General features: G+C 41.6%; 1 protein-coding gene across 1 annotated transcript; it reads left to right on the top strand.

The window, feature by feature from the left end:
* The first annotated feature begins 3,062 nt into the window (after positions 1–3,062).
* LOC145496182 (uncharacterized) lies at positions 3,063–10,373 on the top strand. The gene is made up of 4 exons (XM_081475840.1): positions 3,063–3,333; positions 3,430–5,312; positions 6,034–7,194; positions 7,788–10,373. Exons 1-4 carry the CDS (start codon positions 3,309–3,311, stop codon positions 8,868–8,870), a joined length of 4,152 nt encoding a protein of 1,383 aa, XP_081331966.1. The 5' UTR covers positions 3,063–3,308; the 3' UTR covers positions 8,871–10,373.
* Positions 10,374–10,644: the final 271 nt, after the last annotated feature.

Genomic DNA, 10,644 nt, shown 5'->3' with positions numbered 1-10,644 from the left:
CGCGGCCATGGGCCGAGCGCGGTTCATGGTTTACCCGTGGTTTTTTTTTCGTCTTGTATGCGACCAGAGCCAAGCTTTCACTCGGCCAAATTTTGAGTCACGCAACCTGTGATGTTTACTCGCCAAAAGCTGTTGAAATATTAATAAATCTCATCTCCGATACTGACTTTCGCGGGAAAAAAATTAAAAACCCAGCGTTCGTCAAAAATTATATTTTTTCAGCAGAAATTTCGCTCGGAACATATACATATTTATATTCGTTTGAATCATCGATGAAATGACCTTTTTCGGATATTTTTTCCTTCGGGGTCAACAAAAACCTCCGATTACAAAATCACGCCGAACCCACACGTTGCAAAAAAATCTCTTCGAAACCCTGATTTCGAAGCGATATATCACTTAAGCGTTAATAGCTACCACACATTGGCAGGCGGTAAATCTATTCCTTAACAATCCAGCTTTATCGTGTTAAAATTTCATAGAAATCGAACAAAACCAGAATTAATTAGAATTTTTTGTGACCTCACTCCCTAGACTTGACCTAACAAAGGAAGCCATGGTCGCCCATAGCAACCGAAAAACACGAACATAACAAAGCTGACGTTTCGGCCAAAAAACTCCAGAATTATCGGCTGAGAGCTTAAACTTGAATGGGAACATCTCTTTCGAACTTTTTTCAACTGATTTAGACGAAAGACTGGCCTCGGCGGACTACAAAAAAGACCAAGAGAAAAAACAGAACAAGACAGCAGAAAAAGCCGATAATATTAATTCATCGCGTGGCTTTCGGCACGAAAACGAAAATACAGCTTACTTCTGGATAAATTCAGTCTTAGAAGCCAGCAACTGGTCCCAAATTACTTTCTGTATCCTTACAAATGTCTTGACTTCTATCTCCGAAAGATTTGGCCGCAATTTTTGAACAAATAAACATTTCGTCGACGGTGACCGCCATTACGTTGGCTTGCATACTAAATAAGCTAACTTGACAAAATTCTCCCGTGGGGGGATATGACGAAAAGAGCTGAAAGATGGCCTATAATTGGCTAATGATGAGATCATCCCACTGTCCAAATGTGGTGAGAATCGAAAGTAACGCCAATTTTCTGTCACGTTTTCAATCTGTGGTCACTGGAGTGACCAAAATCGATACATCGGTCGGGATAGAGTTTTATTATTAAATTATATGACTTGTGTGACTACTTTACTAGCCCTTTACTCGTGGAAAACACCAATTGAATTTAATCATGACTTTTAAGAAAGAAAGCTGTTGTTAATAGTGTTATTATCGTGTCATTTATATCGTTCATGCCCATACATATCCCGAAGAAAGTTCTACAAAGATTAAGACCATTAGGTCATCGGAGATTTGTCAATGGCTACCACTGATGGTGCAATAATACAGTTTGTGTTGATCAAGTGATGTGATGTCTACAGTAAGAAAAGAATCATCAATGACTACTTTGGAATGTGCACTCCGTTCCGACGGTAGTGCTAAGCAAACAGTTAAATTTTAAAAGCGCGGTTATAAGATCTAACAGATCTTCTTGTTATGTATGTGACACACGCGGTCGCGTGCGTTTGCAAAACATGACTCGCGCACATGTAAAAATGTAATGTAACAAGACAAATGGTACGTTTCGTGTTTATTACCCTCCTGCCATCGTATGTTGCTCCTATGCAATCGTATCGGTAACCAATGTATCCATATGTAACCTGTATGCTGCCGTATTCGTCTGTATGTATCCGTATGTTACTCGTATGTACTCGTATGTTACTCGTATGTATTCGTATGTACTCGAGATAGGGCGGGTCCGATGGAAAACATAGCCCGCCGGAACAGACGATTGAGGGCCGGATAGAGCTTAGAACACCGCGATATATATGATCCGATGACCGCAAATTGCGAGGGCGAGCGTGGAGCACAAGAAAGACGTAACGAAATATAGCGGCATTACTTTGGACCAAGAGAGGATTATTAGAGTAGCATTTCTCCAGGTCTGGCACTGATTTCCCACATAGTATAGTGTAAACAGTTCAAGAAGATGTCACTCTGGTACACTAGCATGTAGCAGCATTCTTTGACACAGCATTAATTATCGATGGAGATAAGACACCTTTCTTTGTTGTCAGACATCAAGATAATGAACACATGAAGACCGCCTACGTCGAGATCCAGAAGAACGTCTGGCTCAAAACAATTTGTACGAAAACATTTTACCCGACTTCAACGAAACATCGCTGTTGGAACAATTTCAAAGCTTAATTTGGGAAGTAAAATAAAAACAAAATCTCACGTTCCAGCTCATAGAAAAGGAAACATACCGCTTTGCTTTTCGGATAGACTCAATACAGGAAACCACCAAAATAGTGATTCTTTGATCTTCTTTTAATCCTTGCCCCACTGCAATTTTTTCAGCAATAATAGAACATCGCTGCTAAGTTTTAGCAGCTACGTCAAAATTCGTGCATCTTGAGAAGGTTAGCTTGAATTTTTCAAGTTCGTCGTTTGTAATCCGTGTTAATCTTCTCCATCCTTAACCATCCTTCTTCCTTTACAATTTATTATTGTCTGTTTCTTGTTTTTCCATCTTAGCTAATACTGTTTCCACTTTGCTTCAATTTAAAGATGATTTTGTTCTTAGCTATAACAACTCAAAATAGTGTGACTGAGCTCTTTTAAACTAGAAAAACAGAAGATAAAATCTCACATTTCAATACAAAAAAACGGAAAAAAATATTTTCCTTTTCGGAAAAAGAGCCACTTAATTAAAAAAAAAAAAACACCAAAATAGTTTGGCATGAATCTTTCTTTGTTTAAAATTCCATGAGACATATGTTGCAATATACGCTGACGTTTTACAAAATGTTTTCTTCTTTTGCGCTTTTACATTATTTTTGTACCTCCTATTACTTCGAATTACTTTTTTTGTGCTTTTACTTTGAGTCCCTCTCAAAAAATACAAAACGTTGATAATTGCGGTTTCTTGAAATATCGTCTGGTATGTTTCCTCGCCCTTTCCTTGTCAATCACTTCAATGCTTTCGCCACAATAAAACTCTTCTCAGTTTACGAAAATATTACAGCCGCTCGCTCCGAAGCCCCCAGGTGACATAGGCTTCAGTGTAGCAGTTTACTGAAGAGAGACTATTTGAAGAGGTAAAAACGCGTTTGTTTTACAGAGGACATCAGAAGTACAGTTTGGATGCCAAAGAAACAACCTTGGACGCGGAACACGTTTCTGAAAAGGCTTTCTATCGACGTAATCGCGGTTCAAGAATCAATGTCAATAGCGCATCAGCTGAACAATGAAAGAATTTTGGATGTTACTTGGTAAGTCAAATATTACTTGTTTCTCGACTAGTTTTGTCTGTGTAGTTGCCTAGAATCTCATTGCCGCTTCATAACAGCTTCACTTCTTATCTCTAGGTTTATTCTTCTACTTTACATGTACAACTACACAGAAAAGCTTCGCAATTGGAGTGACACCTTCGCTGAGAAAGAACAGTTTGAGTGCCTCAACTGATTTTCACGATAATTTAGAAACCCTTGATATAGGTTCTTCTCCATTCCTAAATTTAACACAATCGGCGTCCTTGTTAGAAACGACGAGACTTTCGCTGAGCAGGACGATTATCGCGACAAATAACAAAGCTAATGAGGTTTCCACTGAAATAAAAGAACCGATTGTGCCTTCTTTATCATCAACAATTTTTGTCCCTCACACAAGAACAAATGAAATCGTCAACAAGGTCTTATCTAGGGACGTGTCACCGGAAAAACGTGCGTCGAACTATTCCTCGCTAAATATGCAAAGTGGCTTTTTTAGAGCAACAGAACATAGTTCAGCGATATCGTCAAAGGCCTCTGTTGGAAAACCGGAAATTGCTCTAACTACGTCCGAATTCAGTGGAATTATTTTACCCTCGTGGTCGGTAGATAAGAAATATTTGCCGAATTCTCAAGCAGGAGATAAGTCTAATGGGTACAGCTCTCAAGGAGCTTTGGCGAAATCAGCTTTTTCGAATGGGCTCAACTCCCAGACGGGTCAACTTTCAAACTCAAATTCTATTTTGGGGCGGATTAGCATAGATTACAATGCATCTGCGAGCACTAATGACGGTAGCAGATTGTTTACTAGAGGATCAGTGTCGCTGGTAAAGCTGCCTAGAACGCTTCTCCTTAGCTTGCAAACCATCTGGAAAACCACGGATTTAAATCCCAGAACATTTCAAACAACTCTTTTGTTTTCTGACAAAGCCGACACTTCTGGATCCGGCGCCACACCAACATTCGAGACCAAAACAAGCACATCAATAACTACAAGAAAATTTTCTAGCATTTCTGGAATGTCACAGGCAACTTTGTTGGCTAAAATGACTCAAGACGAAGGTAATATCGCTTCGGCGGCTTTTCTAACGTCGCGTGCAACAACAACAAACCAAAAAGTTGCGAGTTCTCTTATACATTCTGATATTCAAAAGGACAATTCTCTTGTCTCCTCCGTTGTGATGGCTTCACCGTCTTTGTCAGGCAAAGCCAGAGAGGTGCCTTCTCTGTCTCCTAGTGCCGCGATGACAGTTTCAATAACTCCTATGACACATCAAGACGTCCCCAGTAGTGTAAACAGCAAGTTGTCTTCAAGACCTGAAAATGAATTCCGCACATTGACCATCAGTGAAGAAATGGAGAATTCCAGCCAAATGTCTTTCACAACAATGCATAGCTCGAGAATTAGTGCATCGGATTCTCCGACTAGAGACAGTGCTTCGATTTCTCAAGACGAGAGCGCAATTTCTGTACCGCGAGGTATGAGAAGTTCTTCACACACTACTTCTCCTTTCGAAAAGACCACCCGTTTGGCAATATCGAGCTTGCAGGCTCAATCCCTGCAATTAAAAACAAGTGAGGTAAAATTGGAAATGTCTTTCGCAGATTCAGCGAAGTCGTTCATCTCAAGAACTTCTTCTAACGTAAGCCCATCTTTACAAGCGTCTTTGAAAGCCGTAAACATGACATCGTCCTTGAAAGCCGAAGATATCACAGAATTTGTAACCCAGTCTATGGTACAGCCCACAAACTGGATTCCTTTTTCAGCTTCTCAGGAATTTTTAGTGTTGAACACTGACAACAATCGTAAAACATGCGGGATTTCTGGGAGTAGCTCATTACACGAGAAGAGAAGCTCAGCCGTTTCTAACGTCCCCAGCTTCAGCCCTTCCTCTTCGACGCTCCTTGATAAAAGCAAGTTACAGACATCCTCTGCAGTTTCAGCCGCCTCGCCAAAGAGTGAAAACACATCTGGAGTAATTGTAAGTATACTTGTTATTGGTGTTCATGTGTTTATGACTTGAGTGTGGGGGTTAACTTAAGGTAATGTTTGGATGGCGGGAAGTGCTCAAGTGATCGAACTCAGGATTTGTTCTTATTTTTTGTTTCGCTTGACAAAATGTCGGGGAACCCTAAGATGGACTGGCATCCCATGTCTCGGCAGGAGTTCTAGGGGACAGGAATGTTTCCGTGTGTTTATCGAGGCTTTAGCTGATTGGCTAAGCTACTCACTATCTATTCTGTGATAGATAGTGAGTAGCCTAGCAATGTGCGCTTGTTAACAAATTGGCAGCCGCTTATTTTCGTTTTGGAAGTGTCTGTTAAGAGGATTTAGACATAGTTTTGAACGATTAGCAGATTTATACTAAAACGCTCTAAAATTCGCTCTAGATTTCTATGCGTGATAGTTGACTTGGGCCGCGCGATATCGCGATAGAAATCTTGAGCTCATTGTCTAATAGTTGAGTATTAGAAACATGAATGTAAGGTTAGGAGAACGAGAAATTTTTGCGGGAACACGAGCTGCAGGCCAGTGTTCAATAGCTCTCACTGGTAGACTGTTCACAGCCTTTTTATTTCTAGCGTCCAGTTCTCACGCGATACCATCCGTGCATTCAACGATCGAATAAAAATACTAGAAAATAGAGGACTGTGAACAGTCTAATCACTGGCGGATCTGAGAGCATTTAATTTTCTTTATAGATTTCTTTACAAGAAGAAAGTGCTACATCTAACAGAGCAGCTAGCACACAGTCGCGCGTCGCATTCTACTCAACCCAGACGATATCATCTGTATCTACTGTGAGCAATACTAACGTCTCCACAGAATCCCCAACGACCAACGCGAGGACCTCGAGTCGTATTAAGCTGCCTGGCGTTGTGAGTTCTGTTATGCAGTCCGCGATTCAAAGAGAGACTTCCCTCCAATCCTCGGTTGTAATGGCTTCACCGTCCGTGTCAACCAAGGATAGAGAGATATCTTTGCAGTTTTCTGGTGCCATGACAACAATTTCAACGCCCTCTATAATTCAGTCACCGTTTGCTGAAAGTGAATCCCGCCCATCGAAGAGCAGTCATAAAGCGAAGACTTCTTTCCTGATGTCTTTAATAATAGAGCCTAGTACAAGTGACACTGCGACAATTCCTATAGACGAAGGGACCACAACTTCTGTACCGCAAGGAATAAGAAGTTCAGCCGTCGTATCTACTCTTGCTGAAAGGTCTTCTAGTCTGGCAGTATCAAGCTTGCAAACTGAATCGCGGAAAATGACTTTCGCAGATTCAACGAAGACTCCCTCCTCCAGAACTTCTGTCAAAGTAAGAATTTCTGTACTGGCAACTGAAGACCTATCTTCCCTTTCTTTGTCCTCCACGAGAACCGAAGCAATGACGGAATTACACACGCAGTCCCCGGTAAAACCAACAAAGTGGATTCTGTTTTCAGCCTCTGATAAATTTTCGTCATTGAACACTGACAGTTATCATAAAACATGGAGCTCTGGTAGTTCGAGATTCAGTGGACATGAAATTCGCTCCTCCTCCGAAAGTGAGAGCTTGGCCATGACGAGTAAATTAGCTGCAACTTCGGCTTCTTATTCCCAGACCTCGTCACAGATCCCATATGAGGTAATGTCTGCTGCCACTGCTACTAGCGTCGAAACTAGCGTCATCCTCATACGTTTATCCTCGCGCATGAGCAGTCGTCCTATGCCTTCAAACAGAAAATCGGCCGTATCGGAAGATCGCAACTTCAGCACATCCGTGAGTTTCAGTGCGTCAACGCTTCTTGAGAAAAGCAAGTTACAGACTTCCTCATCTGTTCCAGCCACATCACCTAAGAGTAAAATGACATCTGCAGTAATTGTAAGTACATTTACTTGCGTGGGGAGGGGCCGGGTGGAGTGGGTTTAAGCTTTTGAACTCCAGGGTTGTTCTCGCTCTGGATTCACTCCATGTATCATTGCTAAGTTTAATATGCACAACTTTAAGTTACTTTAGTCGGTTCTCAATCAGAATTGCGCACTTGAAGTTTTCGATGTTTTTTTAGTCGTGTTTTTTTTTTCCGAAACATTTTCATTCGTGTATTACTCCTCTTATTAACCGGATAACAAAGCATACTCGGGAACGTCGTTTCTGTACACACCACCCTGCGCTTGATCCGTAATGCTTTCACCACTCGGGACTATATCCTCTCCACTGCGGCCTTCTCACTCGGTGTATAAGGGGCATATACAAATAGGCACCGGGTAAACCAGACACAATTTTCAGGGGTAATCCCCGATGGTATAGAGTAGCGGTACGTCTTGTAGTCCTTATTAAGAAGGTATCGGGGGATCAGTTCTTCATTTGTATGACCTCTCACTACCCAGCTTTGCATTGGTATATCAATCATAAAAAATTACACAAATTAAACTATAAATACTAGCTCGTGTGTGTGTTTTTAATTGCCTAACCAGGTTCCTGTACCAAAAAGCAGTGCAACATCTTACAAAGCATCTAGTACACAGTTAGGCGTCACAGTCCACCCAACGCAGACCAGATCAACTTCAGCAACTGTGGCTGGCAACATTTCCACAGGACCCCCCACAACCGCGGCCAGTGACACTGGTCATATTAATTTACTTATCGTAGTTGCCATCATCCCGAGCATTATCCTGTGCGCCTTTTTTGCCGCTGTGCTCTTCTTTCGTCGAAGCCGCAAACGAAGAAACAAGGCTGTCTACTCGATAAAGCTGGAATATGCAGACGAAAACAACGGATTCCGTAAAAGATGCGTGAATAGTCGCCTGGATTTGAGCTTAAAAGGAATCCACATCGACTTGGAATTTCCAAACGCATCGAGTGATCGCGAGCGACGCGCAAGTTACGGACGGGAGAGCCCGAGATATTCCCGCGGGTCGACCTTGAGCGAGACACAGATGCGAGAGTTGCAGATTCTGTCGCAAGAATGTAGAGAGAATATGGAATGGATCAGCGAGGTTATTGCTAGAGAAATGGAGGCTTCGATTTGCGGTCGAATTCAGCCTGCTAATCGAGAAAGCGTCTACTCTGTCAAGGAAAAAGAGAATTATGAACCGAGTGAAAAAGTGATCAGAAGGGAATCTTCCAAGAGGGGAAGGGAAAGCGTCAAGTGGAGGGTACCTGTTGTACAGCGTCGCGATTCGGACGATTTTGATCAACGAGATTCCATGTGTACAGATGACACGACACTGTTCCCTGAGGAATGGAAAAAGAGTCATGAAAACTCTGAAAGATCAACGCGTCACAACGGTGCTGAAACGCGAAGGAAGAGTGATAAAAAGCCGAATCCAGTGGCGAAGGAAAACGGAGATGAAGCCAAATTAGACAAGGAACTAAGAGTACAACTATCTAATAAAAATCTCGACGAGCTTCAGAGTCAGGATAATGAAAAGAAGGAAAAAGAACTTCACGAAAATATACCGCTCACTATTAATTTGAATGCTAAGAACGACGATTCAGCTCACGTCACCCAAGGGAAGCGCCCGTCCCCTCGACCGCAAAGATCTGAAACATTATGAAAGAATCAAAGCGGTTAGAAACGGCATCCGTTTTAATTTTTAAGCTCAAAGTGTTTTTTTTTTTTTTTTTTTTTTTTTTTTTTTAAGGTTATAGAGACTTTTATTGTACATAATCACGATGTGTCTTTCAATGCTGGGACCAAGCAGATTGGTATGAAACATTTTGTATCGAAATGTTAATTGAAATATTTGTACCTTAAGCGATCCGGTGGCATAAGTCGGTTTTATTAACTATGTGGCTTAAATTTTTAAAAGTTAAGATACAGTGTGTCGTGGCCTGGGCCGGGCCCCCATCGACCATCCCTAATGTAGACCCGTCTTTAAAGGAGCTACGTCACGGTTTTCGCATCTTAGAAGTTAAGCCTAAATTTTTCAAATTCGTCGTTTGTAATCCATGTTAATCTTGTCAATCCTTAACCATCCTTGTTCTTTTATGTTTTATTGTTATTTCTTTGGTGTTTTTCTATCGTAGTAAGCTGTTATTTTCAGGTTTTCTTCAATTTAAAGGTTATTTGTACATGCATGGCCAAACTACCGTGACTGAGCTCCTTTTAACAGGTGCAATGCCATTGGTGTAAACTTTCTAGGCAGTTAGATCAAGCTATATCCTCGAAGATCCAGGGGCTAGTTGGGACGATGCGATATTTTCGGGCGAAAGTTTACTTCAAAAGCGGAACAGCCCCACTCTTCCGCTCTTGAAGTAAACTTTCAATTGAAAATATCGCTCGCCCGAAAATATCGCATCGTCCCGACTAGCAACCCCTGGGTCTCTGCGAGGATGATCATGCTAAGGTTATGCTTGCCAATTCCAAATGATCAAAACTACCTTTATAAGATAGTAATGATAATAATAACAAAGACGAAAACAATCTGCCGAGTCCATTGTGTTGTCAGGTCACCAAAGTGACTAGAATGAAACCTAGCGTTGCTTTTAATAAAGGTGACTGAATGCTTGTATGTAACAATCTTGGCTCAAGATGTGATATCGAAAACCCGATTAACATCAATTCCGGAATTAGAATCTCGAGCTGTAACCGAGATTGTAGTAATCCGCCTTGTTAAAATGCGTTTATCGCAGGAAATATAATATCACGTTAAACCACAGTTTGGAACAGTGCCTCCCAGTCCCATCTCCTCCCAAGTGCCAGTGCAAATTTATTATATGGCTTGCTCCGTGCTTACCCTACGTGGCATGCTTTTACAGGGGCGGATCTAGGGGGAGGGTGTAGGAGGTGCGCCCCCCCCCCCTGAGATGAAACCTTTTTTTTTCGTATTCGCTTTTAAAATTTGCCATTGCCATTCCTTAGTGGTGCACCCCCTCCTAAGAAAAATCCTGGATACGCCACTGTTTTAGTTAAGTATGTCTTGTGCTAGTGCGCACACCATAATAACCAGGACTGCTCGAAGGTAGCAAAACAACTCAATTGTAGGGAAGACAAATCAAAAATCCTTGACGTGCATGCTAATTTACGTGCAGATGTCTACTCATTCCAATAGTTATGGACTTCTGCGCAAAGGCTACGTTCGTAGATGGGTAGAGAAATTTTCCCCTGAAATGTTTACATTCGATATACATACATCAGTCATTAATTTCCTTTTCTCTAAACCTAAGAAACCTGGTCTTGGATCAGGGGAAACTGGTTTTAGGTTTAGAAAAAGGTTGGTTTGGGTCAGATAAAAACTCAAAACTGGCTTTGTTTTGGAAAAAGTGTTCTTTGACTCGAGAACTGAGAGCCGCATTTGTCGTAGAAACCAGTTGAAAAGGCTGCCTTTC

Source organism: Orbicella franksi, chromosome 8, assembly GCF_964199315.1.
Source record: "Orbicella franksi chromosome 8, jaOrbFran1.1, whole genome shotgun sequence".
In the NCBI taxonomy this organism is placed as follows: domain Eukaryota; kingdom Metazoa; phylum Cnidaria; class Anthozoa; order Scleractinia; family Merulinidae; genus Orbicella; species Orbicella franksi.
The sequence above is the reverse complement of the archived record's forward strand: the minus strand, read 5'-3'. Positions and strand labels throughout refer to the sequence as shown.